Source organism: Dromiciops gliroides, chromosome 3, assembly GCF_019393635.1.
Source record: "Dromiciops gliroides isolate mDroGli1 chromosome 3, mDroGli1.pri, whole genome shotgun sequence".
In the NCBI taxonomy this organism is placed as follows: domain Eukaryota; kingdom Metazoa; phylum Chordata; class Mammalia; order Microbiotheria; family Microbiotheriidae; genus Dromiciops; species Dromiciops gliroides.
In genome coordinates, this window is record NC_057863.1 from 579,852,399 (window position 1) to 579,868,076 (window position 15,678).

At 47.2% G+C, this 15,678-nt stretch overlaps 1 protein-coding gene across 2 annotated transcripts in view; it reads left to right on the plus strand.

Moving 5' to 3' along the window:
* Positions 1–12,192, plus strand: part of CLPB (caseinolytic mitochondrial matrix peptidase chaperone subunit B) — a 190,186-nt gene extending 177,994 nt beyond the window's left edge. For both annotated transcript variants that reach the window (XM_043993018.1, XM_043993019.1), the window contains 5 exons: positions 7,097–7,253; positions 8,024–8,097; positions 8,183–8,302; positions 8,541–8,645; positions 10,787–12,192. In XM_043993018.1, the coding sequence (XP_043848953.1) occupies positions 7,097–7,253; positions 8,024–8,097; positions 8,183–8,302; positions 8,541–8,645; positions 10,787–11,035 (705 nt within the window). In that variant the 3' untranslated portion in view covers positions 11,036–12,192. The remainder of the gene's footprint in view (positions 1–7,096; positions 7,254–8,023; positions 8,098–8,182; positions 8,303–8,540; positions 8,646–10,786) is intronic.
* Positions 12,193–15,678: the final 3,486 nt, after the last annotated feature.

The following is a 15,678-nucleotide window of genomic DNA, read 5'->3' on the forward strand; positions in this document are numbered from 1 at the left end:
CTCGTTATGTGAATCTTTGGCAGATTCATACGCCAGGGCTCCCGAATCTAAATTCACTGCTTTTTATCTGCTGCACCATCAACTGAGATAGTGAATGTAAAGTATTTGCAGCCCTATATAAATATGAGCAATTCCCCAAGGCTCTTCTTGTGGGATGGAGTATTGGGCAGAGATGGGCCCAGCCAGAAACAGCCTGACCCAGGGCTGCTAAGGAACCTTTTTCACGCCCCCCACCCCACCCCCCTTCCCTTTAAGGATTAATATCGCAATTGTTTCTTGCATAGATCACCCGCCCAGCAGCTCAATGTGAAATCAATTCCTGCTGCACAGGTTTGACAGGCCAATAACCTCCGTGCTCATCGCCAGCCCCCACCCAGGATTTGTGTCCTCGGCTGGGTAGGCAGACAGCCCCCGGGACTGGGACGGATGGGGCCTGAGCTGTTTGTTTGGGTGGTTTTTTTTATTGCCCAGGAAAATGAGTCTTTGCAAAGGTTCCCATGTCAGCTGCTACAGGAACATTAGGAGTGGCGAACATCACCCCTTGGAGCCGTCACGCAGCACCTGCGCCCCCTCCCTGCTCGGCACAGTGGCGGGCTCTGTCTGCTGCTCTCCCAAGCTCTTAAAATGAAATTGCTACTTGGTTATTGCTCCAGCCAAAGCCAGAGGGATGTGACCTCACTGGACAGCGAGGGGACTCTGCAGTTTGGGGCACATAGATAGCTCTCCTCCCTTGGGATGCAGGGAAGGCTTTCAAGGGTGGCTGGGCTGAAATTAGGCCAGCCACAGTAAATAATGACAACAATAATTCCCATCTCTGTAGGGCTGACAAAATACATTCTCCACAACAATTCTCGCAAGAGTGAATGCAAGAATAACTGTCCCCATTATACAGATGAGGAAACTGGAGCTCAGGGAGATGAAATTACACCAGCCTCAGGGTTGGGAGGATCTGTAGTCGAGCCTGGAACTTAACAGAAATTCCCTCTATGATATCTCTGACAAAGCATAAGCCAGCCTCTGGAAGACCTCCAGGGAGGGGCCGCCCACTTTCCCAAGGCCTCCCTTTTTTCCTCTTGGACAGCTCTCATTTTAAGAGGATCCTCTTGACACCCAACCTAAATCTGCTCCTATGTGACTTTTGCTCATTGCTCCTAGTTCTGTAGTCTGGTACCAAACAAAGTAATCCTTGGCCCTCTTCCCCGTGACAATCTTTTATCTACTTGAACCCATCCCTGGGGCACTTCACTACAGGCTTCCCACTAAGTTGGCATCAACCCCTTTCTAAATTTCTTGGTCTATTCAGTCATCAAGTTCCAAATCTACCCAACTATCCTATCATTTCATATATCTCTCCATCCTTCCTGCAAGAGTGACTTGAGGGGCAGCTAGATGGCACAGTGGATAAAACACCAGCCCTGGATTCAGGAGGACCTGAGTTCAAATCCCACCTCAGACACTTGACACTAGGCTGTGTGACCTGGGCAAGTCACTTAACCCCCGCTGCCCCCCAAAAACAAACAAACAAGAGTGACTTGAGAGGCTCTCAGGTCCTTTGCTGACACAGAGGGCCTTACCCCGTGTGCCACCCTGCATCTGTGGCATGCCCTCATCAAACCAGCCTAGCAGCACTGCCAAAGAAGGAAGGGAGCAAGGATAGTCTGGTATGAAAATCTATTCTTGTTGAAACCCTGCTGGCTCTGAGCACCCTTCATTTCCCTACTACATGCTCTAGACCATCCCTTTAATTCCAGAATGCTTCCAGAAATTGGCATCAAACCCACTGGCCTGTGTGGTTCACTTATTCCCTTTTTTGCATACTTATGTATTTGCCATCCCCATTCCTGCAACAGCCCTGTTGTCCGAAGTCTCAAAAACCTCACCAATAACAGTGGAACAAGTGCTTGTGGCAATAAGACCTCAGTTCACTCCCAGCTGTGACCACCTTTTTTTTTTTTTTCCCCATTAGGGGAGACGGGGAGGCAGTCAGAGTTAAGTGACTTGCCCAGGGTCACACAGCTAATAAATGTCTGAGGCAGAATATGAACTCAGGTCCTCCTGACTCCAGAGTCAGTAATGTATCCACCACACCATGTAGCTGCCCCCAAATCACTTGACCTCTCTGGACCTGTTTCCTGATCGGTAAAATAGGGATAGCAATCAATACCTGAAGTACTAAGCACAGGGTGGTTGTCAGGATCAGGTGAAAAAAGGACTAACTCACTGTGAATGGTCAGCTCTTGTTATCCCGGGATAGAGTTCATCCATACCTGGTGACCTTAATAGCACCAAGGGAAATTACATGCTTTCTCATCATCTCACTTATTTGGGGTTTCAACATCCTGCTAACTGTTTTTGTTATATTCTTTCTGACCAAACAACCTGAATTAAAGTAAGAGTCACATTGTTCTGCTTCCTCTTCATGATCTAGCCTTTGCATTGGCACTGTCTCTTCTTTGGTCTTTTTTCTGATCTCCAGCATAGATTTTTTTTTTTTTAAGTGAGGCAATTGGGGTTAAGTGACTTGCCCAGGGTCACACAGCTAAGTGAATGTTAAGTGTCTGAGGCCGGATTTGAACTCAGGTACTCCTGACTCCAGGGCTGGTGCTCTATCCACTGTGCCACCTAGCTGCCCCCAATCCAGCATAGATTTTAAAAGCCGCCGTTTGTTGTCCTTAACAGTCATTGCCAGCCCTGACATTGCTTTTATGGGGATCATGCCAGTCTTTTGTATTCATTCTTCCTTAGCTGCTCTTGCTTCCATCTTCTAGCCATACCTTTTTGAAATCTTCAGTTTGTCAGAGAGTTCCCTGTGCATCCACATCAGCCCTTTTGGACAACTCCCCTTAGTTTTCCCCTTTGGAATGGTCTCTGCATCTTCAGAATTTCATTATCAAGAGCCTCTCATCCATCTTGGGCTTATTCTACTTGTAAAAATTTAGAGGGGCAGCTAGGTGGCGCCATGGATAAAGCACCGGCCCTGGATTCAGGAGTACCTGAGTTCAAATCCGGCCTCAGACACTTGACACTTACTAGCTGTGTGACCCTGGGCAAGTCACTTAACCCTCATTGCCCCACAAAAAAAAAAAAGGAAAAAAAATTTAGGCTATAGGATCCTTCCTACCCTTTCCCTGAATCCCAAAATCTAAGGTACACATCCAGCTGTGCCCAGCTTTCATCACCTTCTCTATAATGAATTCTAAGCTAGAGTAAATACTTCTTCCCAGAGCTGCCATCATTTTTGTGTCAGCAGTCAGGTCCTCCCTGTAGGTTAGAATGAGGCTCGGAAATTAAATTCAACCTTTTTTTTCAAGAATGAGTTGCCCATGGTTGCTCTATAAGAGCAAAGATTTCAAGAGTCAAAAGAGCCCAAAGGGGGCAGCTAGGTGGTACAGTAGATAAAGCACCGGCCCTGGATTCAGGAGGACCTGAGTTCAAATCCGGCCTCAGACACTTAACACTTACTAGCTGTGTGACCCTGGGCAAGTAACTTAACCCCAATTGCCTCACCAAAAAAAAAAGAAAGAAAAGAGCCCAAAGGCCAATAAGTAGTCCATCAGCATCACCATACTGCCTTGCTGCCCTGGACCACATGAAGAACAGGGATGGGGTGAGGAAGAAGTCTTCACCAGTGGTATCCCCCTGCCTACCCATTCCCAGGTCCCTTTAGATTTGGATTCCTCATTTCCTATGGGCATGGATAACAGACTACCTGAAAACCTACAAGAGACCAGAAACCACTGAGTGCAACCATTGGACAGAGGAAGAAAAGTGATCCCCTACAAGGAAAAAAAAGACTTCCTGTGAGCCACATAGCAAGTTAGTGGCAAGGCTAGGCTAGAACTCAGATCTCCTGACAGTCACCTCAAGGCTTTTTCAGTGCAAATGAGCTGTTACATTTCCAACCTTTCTTTTTGCAAGGGCTTCAAAGTACTATGAACTCTCCATTCATCAGAGCATAAAGAGGCACGCCAGCATCTTAACGACTCTGTATCTGGCTTTCTTTCATTCCTGCCCCGTAATTTCCTATGAAAGCTCCAAGCCACAGTGCAGGTAGCAGGAGGCCCCTCTGAACAGAATTGAGTATTCTGCCAAGGACTTACCCAGGAAGGGACCGTGGAGCATAAACTGAGTACTTAAGTATTTCATGAGTCTGGGGCAGGCAGGGCATTTCCTCCACCAGATGGAAACCCCTCTACATCTTAGTACTCAGCACCCAAGAATGATTATGTCCAATCAGCTTATCCTTCAGCAGTCAACCTGATAATGAGCTTCTCTCTAGACTTCTCAGACAGCAGGCTCAAGCCTTTCCAGCTTGGGAGAACCCAACAAACCTTGCCCTCTGGTAACCCAGGGTCCCCATGAGGTATGTGTCGCTGTAGGATGTCAGTGGATTAGAATGTTACCCCTAGAACGACCCTTAGACTATAGAACATATCAGAGCTGGAAGGGACTTTAAACCATTCAATCCCACTCCTCTATTCTAAAAGGAAAGATCTGAGACTCAAAAAGAGAAAAGGCCTTGTCCCAGAACCCCTCAGTCAATGACAGGGCCAAGGCCCCATTGACTCCCTGTATTCAGGCCCCCAGCACCCAAAGATGAGCTCAATTCAATTCAAGAAGCATTGTTCTAAGCAATGTATCAGATACTAGATTCATCCCTTAGGGTACGAAGATGAAGAAATAGCAGCCCTTGCTCTCCAGGAGCTTACGGTCTTCTTGGGAGTGGGTGAAGAAAACAACACAGTGAACAATACAAGGTGGAATAGGATGGGTCAAAGGAGGGATCCAGAAATTAGCTATAAGGAAATTTAAGGTAAAAAAGGCCAACTGCAGCTGTGGAAGAGGAGGCTGCAGGGAAGGGCGGCACTGAGTTTGGGCTTAAAAGAAGGGTTTCCAAGGACAAGAGGAGGAATTGCAACCAAGACATGAGGAAAATAATTGCATGGCTTGTCTATGTGAATGCCCAGAGAAAGGAAGGAGTCAGGCAACAGCCAGGAGGGTTTGGCCAGGCTGCAGAGGGCCTAGAGGGAGGGATGGGAAAGGAGACCTAAAGGGAGAGCTGAAGGCTAGTTTTAGAGCTCTTTGAATGCCAGACGTAAGGCCTCCCTCTGTGTTTTAGCTAGTTATCAACAGGGAGGTGTCGTGTCAGACTCTCCATGACCCCAGAAGTTTTCTTTTTTTTTTTTTTTTTTTTTGGTGGGGCAATGGGGGTTAAGTGACTTGCCCACAGTCACACAGCTAATAAGTGTCAAGTGTCTGAGTTCGGATTTGAACTCAGGTACTCCTTAATTCAGGGCCGGTGCTTTATCCACTGCGCCACCTAGCTGCCCCCTACCCCAGAGTTTTCTTGACAGAGATGCTGGGGTGGTTTTTACCATTTCCTCCTCCAGATCATTTTACCAATGAGGAACTGAGACAAACACGGTTAAGTGACTTGCCCAGGGTCACACAGTAAGTGTCTAAGGACTGATTTAAACTCAGGAAGATGATTCTTTCTGATTCCTGGCCCAGTAGTCAGTCTACTGTACAACCTCACTACCCCCCAGTAGGGAGATAGTGAAGTAGTTTGAGCAAGGAAGTGGCATTGTTAGATTGGCACCTAGTGTGGAGTCCCAGCCTGCCTGTCCTTTCCCCTTGCCCGGAACATCAGGAAAGGCAAGCTTCTGTTCCCGTTGGGCTAAGGAGGGAGCGTGTTACATGAGGCAAAGGGATAGGTAGCTTTAGATAGTTTGGGTAGTTTTCCAGGTACCTGGAACTTAACCTTTAGGTGTTAGAACTTTAAATTCTAAGAACTCAAATTTCACTAATAGGAATTTTTTCGGTTATTGTTCTACAAATATTTTATCAGAACAGCAGCCTGTCCTGAATGCAGAGGGGAAGACAGCAGAATAAGACCCAGTCCCTGCCCTGAGAGCTCACTGTCTCGTAAGGGAGATAACCAGCAGATATCCACAGGGCCAGGCAGACAATGGGAGAGCCATTGTAGTGGACAGTCATGGGGAACAGCTAGGTAGTACAGTGGATAAAGCACAGGCCTTGGATTCAGAAGGACTTGAGTTCAGATCCAGCCTCAGACACTTGACACTTACTAGCTATGTGACCCTGGGCAAGTCACTTAACCCTCATTGCTCCACCAAAAAAAAAAAAAAACCAAAACAAAAGTGTAGTGGACAGTCACGGACTGAGAAGGGCCTCCAGTGGTGCTGGGCTCCTTCCTGGGGAGTGGGGAAGATTAGCAAAGTCTTCCTGAAAGTGGCTGTGCCTGAGCAGGGCTTCTGGGGAGGAAGGATTTTAACAGGTCAGATGGGGAAGGATCTCGAAACCCAGGCTGGAAGATACCCCCTCAGGCCCATTGAGACTTTATTCAGGCCTTTCTATCTGTCCATCCTAGCACACCCTTGTCAGTGTGCATTGCAACCTAATAATAACTGAAGGTTGGCAGGGGACGCCAGGGAAACAGGCTTGTTGGGTCAGTCACTCCTGAGGCAGTGGGTATGAGAGAGAGCTGAACTGCTAGGGGCTCCAGGCTTCTCAGCTCCATACTGAAGACTTAGGGACAGAAACTTTGTGTTTTCCCTCTTGTGTCCTAGTACCTAAAGTTACTGCCAGATAATGGGGCTTTCCTATCATTTTCTGTGACTCTGTAATGACCCCAGTGACATATGCCAGCGTTTTGATTTGTGCATCTGTAGTTAGTGCCCAACATTAGTTCTGGCCGCTTCGGCCCTCGCAGGAGCGTGTTTTCTGTGGGGGCATCCCCCATTCTGAGGAAGGAGAGCCCACATACATCAGGCAGTACCTAGTTTAATAGGTGTGAAGAGAGAAATAAGGAGTGATAGGGAGTGCCTGGTACATAGTAGGCACTTAATAAATGCTTGCGAATAGGGGAGGGGAAAGAAGCCAGCTCGGTCTCATCCATAAAGACTGTGGGGTTTCTAAAGGGACTACAGTGACCCTGGCCCAGGTGGAATTAGGCAGAGGTGAGTATGGAGGGACATAAAATAGGCTTCAGTGGAAGGGGTCAGGAGTGAATGACCTGGCTCACTTTCAGGGTCCCCCTAACCCATAGCATTTGGGGTGGGGCTTACTGCCACAGGGCCGCCTAACAGATGGGAAAGGGAAGACCATCGACTGCAAGGACGCCATCTTCATCATGACATCCAACGTGGCCAGTGAGGAGATCGCCCAGCATGCCTTGCAGCTGCGCCAAGAAGCCCTGGAGCTTAGCCGAAATAGGCTCGCTGAGAATCTGGGTATGCATTGGGCCTCAACCACATGGGGCTGTGGGCTGTGGGCAGTGGGAGCAGAGTCTTCATCTCTTCCACCAGCACAAGACTTTCCTAGACCCTTGCCTGGGGGTTCCTGAGCCTCAAGTCCAGAGGGAGCTTGTTAGGCAGGAAATAAACTAGGTAATTAAGCAGGTATTAGTGCAGCACTAGCTGTATATACACAGAGCATTATTCTAGGCACCATAGAGGGACACAGGAATAAATGAAATGACTCCTGGAAGGACGAGTGTTGGCATTGTAAGGATTGTTATTCTTTGGGATCGCTGATGCCTGTGGTCCAACAGGAGTGACAGAGACCCTGCTTTAAAAGGGATGAGGAGGAGAGGCATGGCCCCTGTCCTCAGGGAACCCCTGATTTACGGGAGAGACAGAAGGGATAAATAAAATCAACAGAAACAAAAGCACAGTTCAGCCACAAGCATTTCTTCAGTAATGCCTATGACCATTGAGGGGCAGGAGTAAGAGATCATGCAGGGCAATTGGCAAATGAACTGTATCTCTGGGAAGGGCTCGTGGAACCGGAAGTAGGCGCTGGACTGGGGTGCGACAGATCAGAGCAAGGGAATATCTTGGGGAGGACCCCATCAGCTTCCTGTGTCAGAATGATACCCCATGACCTCCTCCCCAAAAAGCTTAAGTCTTGGCCTACCCTCTGTCTAAGCACATGGCATCCCCTGGCATCTCTGAGCCTGCTCAGGGGACAGAGAATAGACAATTTCTTCTCCTTCCTACAGGGGATGTCCAGCTGAGCGACAAGATCACCATTTCCAAAAACTTCAAGGAGAATGTGATTCGACCAATCCTGAAGGTATCAAGCAGTAGTACCACAGGTGAATCCCCTGGACTGGTCCCCTCCCTGCAGCCTAAGCTAAACTCTTCCATCTCTTTGCCAGGCTCACTTCCGGAGGGATGAGTTTCTGGGCCGGATAAATGAGATTGTCTATTTCCTTCCCTTCTGTCACTCGGAGCTTATCCAACTGGTCAACAAGGAGCTGACATTCTGGGCAAAAAGAGTAAGAGTCGGGGAGTTGGGGGAGGCTGGGTTTGGGTTGGGGCTGGGGCTGGGCCATGTTTTCCTTGTTTCTGAGAATTGTGAGGTCAACCCTCAGGCCGCTCCCACTCTCACAGTCCCTAGAGTTTTGGACCCAAGGATAGGACTCAAATGAACAGAAAGCTAAGAGGAGAAAGGTTCTGCTCAGTGAGACTCATTCCCATGGTGGGGCTCCATCTTTTTGTCCTTGTCTTTCTCAGGCCAAGCAGAGGCACGATATCACGCTGCTTTGGGACCGAGAGGTGGCAGACGTATTGGTAGACGGTTACAATGTTCATTATGGCGCCCGTTCCATCCGACATGAGGTGAGTTCTTAGGCTCAGAATCTTTCATATTTTCTAACATGTGATGTCAAAGATGCTCCCTCCAACACAGCTCAGATCCCTCCATCCCCTTGATAGATGATCTTGTAATAAGAAAGAAGTGAAAGAGGTGAATAGATTACTAGAAAAGTTAGACATGATAGATGTATGGAGAAAATTGAATGGGGATAGAAAGGAATATACCTTTTTCTCAGCAGTACATGGCACATTTTCAAAAATTGACCATGTATTAGGGCACAAAAACATCATAGTCAAATGTAGAAAGGCAGAAATAGTAAATGCATCCTTTTCAGATCATGATGCAATAAAAATTACATGTAAGATAGATGATCTTGTGAGGTGTAACTCAGCCCCCAAGGCCAGCCCAGCTAACCTGCCACACACAGCACTCAAGCCTTTCTAGTCTGAGCATATATTCTAATGCCATGGGCTTCCAGAGCACCCTAGCACCTCCAGGCTCTGAGGAAGGCTTGAATGTAGGCTTAGAACCATAAATTCTGGGCACCACAGAACTCTAGCCTCTTAGCGGGCTGGCTCCTGGCCCCTTGCCTACCCCCAACCCCAGATACAAAAGGCACTGTGTGCCCAGGAGCAGCCACCTTGCGGCCTGCCTGCTATCTAGCTGTCCATACTCACTCCAGATCCAAGAGCACAGAGACCACAAGAAGAAAGGTGCTTTTGTGCAGAGGCCTTCTTGGCTCAGCTCCGTGGTTTCTACCTCTGCCTTATGCAAGCTGCTCTTGGGGAATATCCCCAGACCTTGGCTCTGTAATAGCAGGGCCCATGAGGCAGCTGGCCAGCCAGCTCGGACACAGGTTCCACTTTTCACCAAAAACCAGAAATGGACCCACTTCAAGCCCTCTGAAACTGAGGCCCATTGCAAAGCCTTTCAAGTCATCTTTCCTAAAAGAGAGGGATAGCCTGGAGGCAGCTAGGTGGCACAGTGGATAAAGCACTGGCCTTGGATTCAGGAGGACTTGAGTTCAAATCCAGCCTCAGACACTTGACACTTAACTAGCTGTGTGACCCTGGGCAAGTCACTTAACCCTCATTGCTCCTCCAAAAAAAAAAAAAAACTAAAAACATTGGGAGGAGGGGTCTACAGGCTTCACCAGACTGCCCTTATGGTCCATGATACCCACAAACACAATGATCCCATGGAGGCTTCTCTCCCAGCCCAGACCTAGACACAGCCCCACAGGGGACACAGGAAAGAGGAGAGAGTCCTTGTGCCTAGCTGAGTGATCAGATTGTGAGGCATAAACCCTCGGAGCTGTATGAGCTCCAAGGAGGGAGAGTTCACTATGGGCTAGGATGGTTATAAAAGGAAATCCTCATTCCACCCCCCCAAGCTGCCAGACCCTTCCCCTCTAGGATCCATCTGCCACTTCTGTAGCTCATATGTTCATATTTATATACTTATTGTCTGCATCTTTAGAGCGTAAGCTTCTTGAGGACAGGGAGTGTTTTTGGCTTCTTTTGCCTCCACAGCACTTAGCACAGTGCCTGGCACATCATCAGTATTTAATAAATGTTTTTTTATTGACTGACTGACTGACTGACTGACTGGCCGACTGGGGTGAAATCTGATGTGGGCTTTGCAGAAGAGGCAGAACGTGAATAAAATAGAAAGAAATAGAGCCAGCTTTTTAAGAAGTCCACAGAGGGGGCAGCTAGGTGGCGCAGTGGATAGAGCACCGGCCCTGGAGTCAGGAGGACCTGAGTTCAAATCTGAACTCAGACACTTAACACTTACTAGCTGTGTGACCCTGGGCAAGTCACTTAACCCCAATTGCCTCACTTAAAAAAAAAAAAAAAACACTGTTGAGAAACCATATGGTAGAACAGAAAGAATGATAGACTTGGGGTCCTATGGACTTGAATCTGAATCTCTGCTCCAGCCTTTCCTGGTCTTGGACATGTCACTTAATTCTCTGAGCCCCAGGCTTCTCACCCATGGGAGATGCTATTGGGAAGCTTCCAGCCTTCCAGGGAACAACTTTGTAAACCTCCAGGTGTGAGTCCTTGAGGTACCAATGAGAAATCCAGGCAAGGGTGGGCATGGCTGGACTGAGAGTCAGACCAGTGATGGAGATGCATGAATGGGAATGATGCCTTTGCAGGTGGAGCGCCGAGTTGTGAACCAGCTGGCTGCTGCATATGAGCAGGACCTGCTTCCAGGGGGCTGCACCCTGAGAATCACAGTGGAAGATTCAGACAAGCAGCTCCTAAAGACACCTGAGCATCCCTCACCACAGCCAGAGAAGCGACCACCCAAGCTTCGGCTGGAGATTGTGGACAAAGATAGCAAGAGCCGCAAGTTGGACATCCGGGCACCCCTCCATCCCGAGAAAGTTTCCTATACACTCTAGTGCTGGGGACCAGCCTGGCCCCGACCCCTCTCCTCAGCAAGGCTGTACCGCGCCCCAGAAAACAATAAAGTCCGGTCGGATGTGGCTTCTGAGACTAGTCCCCCTGACCTCAGGAGGGCCGGAGCCCAGCTAAGGCCTCATGGCACCCAGCCCCCAAGAGATAGTAAGGCGGGGTAGAGAAGATGCTACCACTGGAAATCTCCTTCCTGTCCTCTCAGGTCCAGGGTAGGGACAGTTTATTTGCACCCTTTGTGGACTCTGGATTTATTTATTTTGATTCTTTATCTAGTACATCCCCAGCCGGGTCCCAGCCAGTCTGATCCCCCCATTCTCATAGAGCCACCCAAGGGAAGGCCCCAACTGCTCTCTTCCCCTGCAGCCTTCATTTAGGGCTCTGAGGGACAAGAGAGAAGATTGAGAGGTATCCCAGCTTATGCCCACTCCTGCTTTTCCTTCCCCATCCACCGCTGAGGCCAGCCATACAGGCAAATAGAGGCCCCACTCCTGGCTGTTAGTTATGTGTGTGCAACCAGTGCTGGAGCCTAAGCTTCGTGGGGCCCCAGCCAGAGGGGACCGGGCACGGGGCAGATAAGAAGGTGATCCCCACACTACCTAAAGGCCTTCAGAGGGTTGTCTTGGGCTCTTCCTGGATGTGGGGAAAAACAAAGCTGCAAAATCAACCCCGCTAGCCTGGCCAGTTGTCCAGAAGAAGAGCTCTTAAGTGGTGCCTTCCACAGAGCTGTTCCTGGCACCAGTGCCAGAGAAAGGGCTCAGTGCCAGCCCAGTACCCTGGGTACGAGAGGACCAGGATGTACACCTTATCATCCCCCATCCCTGGGACACCTCAGGGCTCCTGCACTATAAATGAGAGACAATGTGGACAGGTGGAGGGCAGGAAAGCAAGGAGGGGAGTCTGTAAGGGACCTGGGAGACTCGATGGGTGGGAGTGGGTGGTGAGGAAAGAGCAAGGGACCAGAGAGATTGCGTTCCAAGTGTGGTTTGAGTGTGAGGAGAGAATCAGTGAGGGATGGGGGGGGGGGTGCTCAGGCAGCTGGCGAGGGCAGATGGATTCAGGGGCTGCCTGGGACGGGTCTCATTTGCCCTTGTCTGCTCTTGACCACATTGGGTCTTCCTAAAATAAACCTGTTCCTGATGTAGTTTGTGTCTCTTGGTCTCATGAGCCGTGCACTTTAGCATGCATCCAAATAACATTAATAAAGCACCCATGTATGGAGGGTCATGCTGCTTCTGGAGAAGACACGAAGTTTGGATAAAATAGGCTTTGTCTGTAAAGAGCTCTTGTCTAAATACAAGAATATAAAACCAGCACAGCTATAGTCGATCTAAGTGTGGAAGTGCCATAAACATCTGAAGGGAAAAGGTATTGTCTATGGGGAGGGTCGGGTATGGCTTCCCATAGCAGGTGGCAGTTGAGTTGGGCATTGAGAGACAATCACCAGGGACAGCTAGGTGGCACAGTGAATAAAGCACTGGTCCTGGATTCAGGAAGACCTGAGTTCAAATCCAGCCTCAGACACTTGACACTTACTAGCTGTGTGATCTTGGGCAAGTCACTTAACCCTCATTGCCCCGCAAAGAAAAAAAAAAAAGAGACGAGCACCAAACAAAGGCCCATAGCATTGTCCTAGACATCCTCGAGCTCCTGAGCACCTGGGATGCGGACCAAGGATGGGGAGCGCCAGGCCCAGCTTTCTAGGAGGCAACAAGGTAAATAAAAGGCACAGCCACAGCTGTGGTTCAGTTACACCTTCATGCCTAAATTGTGGGGTCTATGAACGTATCTTTGAACCCTTTGGTGGTACAACAGATAGCTGGACTTAATCAAGAAGACAGATTTGAACTCGGGTTCAGATCTTGCCTCCCATACTATGTGATGCTGGACAGATCCTTTCCTCTCTCCTAGTCTCAATTTCCCTATCTGCAAAATGGGGATAATAGCGCCTACCTCAGGATGTTATGAGGACCCAATGGATTCACATATAAAGTGCTTTGCAAAATTTAAGGCATGAGTAAATACTGGCTATTTCTGGGCCAGAAAGTTGAGAACACGTGTGAAATACAGTCTATAGACTTGTACTTCAAAGTCAGCCTTAGAAATGTAAATTGTCCTTCCTGCCACCAGAACAGAAAAGAATTTTTTTCTAATTTGCAGCAGCCAGTTGGCCCCCAACAACCAATACACTGTTGACTCAATAAAATAGCCAATTCTGGAAAAGAGTTTTACACAATGAACATAATTAAGCTTCAGGGTTGAAGCATACCCTTCAACCCACCAGTCCCACAGCTGGGCATGTACTCCAAGGGGGTCACACAGAAAGGTTCCTCATATGCCAAAACACATTCTTAGCAGCATCTTTTTGTGGTCACAAAAAAAAAAATAGAGTAATATTGGGATACTCAAATGGATCTTTCTTGGGAATTCCCTCCAGTGATGCAGGTTGCAATTCATCCATCCACACACTTCCTGTGCAGCTCTCCATGTTGTCTCCAAAATTTGCCACAAGGAAATCCACTCAACATGTTGGAGACTGTTTCCTGCCAACATCTCAGGGGTATCTGGAACTCTGGTAATGTGTCCAACCATCATACCCAGGCTGTCTCTTGTCATAGGAGCAGTTTATTTTCTTTTCCTCTCACAGATGCATTGATGTCATTGGTAACTACTGTTACTGTTAAAGGTCCTTTGTTGGTTATGTATTGCAGCCTGCTCACACCTAACACGCCCTAGGAGAGATGCTTTTCTTTAGTTCTTGAGACAGTAATGCTCCAGCTCTCACTGTTAAACAGCAAACCAGTAAAACGTTAATATAATGTAATGTTGTTGCACTGTAAGAAATAGCAAATGTGAGCAACTCAAAAATTGGAAGATTGATATGAACTGAAGCAAACCAAAAAAAAAAAAAAAAACCCAGGAAAACACTACACACAATTTTTTTTAAATCAAATGAAAATACCCAAACCAAGCTGAATGCTGTGTAATTGTAATAACCAATTTAGGTCCCAGAGGAGAGATGAGGAAATGAACTCCCTTGAAAAGGTGCTAAAACATCGCATTTTGGGTTTTGCTTATTTTATTTTCTTTGTCACAAAGTTAAGGCTCGTGCTGAGAAAAAGGCGTGATGTGTGATACATTGGGAAATGACTGTGAAGGTAGAGACAAAAGATAGCACTTTTTTCACAGCAAAGAACTAGCAAAGTAGGTTCACCTCAGTTGACTAAACAAACTGGCCTGTGAATATAATGGAATAATAACTGCACTGTGTGAAATGACACTTCTTTTTTTGTTGTTTTGTTTTTTTGTTTTTAATTTTTGCAGGGCAATGGGGGTTAAGTGACTCACCCAGGGTCACACAGCTAGTTAAGTGTCAAGTGTCTGAGGCTGGATTTGAACTCAGGTACTCCTGAATCCAAGGCCAGTGCTTTATCCACTGCGCCACCTAGCTGCCCCAGAAATGACACTTCTAAAGAATTCAGAAACACATGAGAAGACTTACATGAACTGATATAGAGTGAAGTAAGCAGAACCAGGAAAACAGTATACACAATGACTACAGAAAGAACAAAAAATTAGAAACTGAATACTGTGTAATTAAAAGGAATGAGCTTGGCTCCAGAGAAGAGACAAGAAAAAACTTTGTTCATCTAAAATATTATTTTCTCTATGCACCTTTCTCCTCTCTTGGCAAAGGCAGGGGGCATGAAATGTTACATATACTGTCAGACATAGTTGATGTGTTGGTTTTGCTGAGTTGCTTTTTTTTTTTTTACTCTTTAGTAAGAGATGGTATAATGGGTAGGAGGAAGGGGAGAGCTATATTCAGAAACTTTTAAGGCATCAATGAAAAATAGATTTTTAAAAACAAAAAGCATTAATAAAACCTTTCAAGATGGTGAGTGAAGGGAATCTACCAAAGAGGATGTATACCTTGGCCCTGATCCTTCTTTGGTCCTTCAATCCCTTGTCCTCTTGTCCTGTTGCTGCTCATGCCTTGTCAAATTCCAGCCCTGGTTAACTCTACCATCCTTCCACTCACTTGGGACTTCCAGAATAAGCCAATCAGGAAGCTGCCTGATGTCAAGGCAAGATTTCAGAGTTCCACTTATACATCCCAACCAATCATGCCCCACCCCAAAATGGGGGTGGGGGTGGGAAAAATAAGCCTAATATAAAATATAATTAAAATTTATCTTAGCCTATACCTCTAAAGAGATCAAAAAAGAGGAAAAGGACCAATATGTAAAAATTAAAACAACTCTTTGTGGTGGCAAATAACTGGAAACTAAGTGGGTACCCATCTATTGAGGAATGACTAAGCAAGTTATAATATAGGAATGTAATGGAATATACTGTCCTATGAGACATGACAAAACTAACTAACCATGACTCCAGAGGATCAATGACCATCCACAATACCCACTTCCTTACATCTATAAGCCTCTTTCTCCCAAGAGAAGTTGAAGAATGAAACATACATTTTTGGACATGAACAACGTGGGGATTTGTTTTGCTTCACTATGCATATCTGTTCCAAAAGGTTGGGTTTTCTTTTTTCAAATTTTCTCTTTTTCCTCAAATTTAGGGTTTTGGGGAAAGGGAGGGAAAGGTTAGCCCTTAGGGTTGC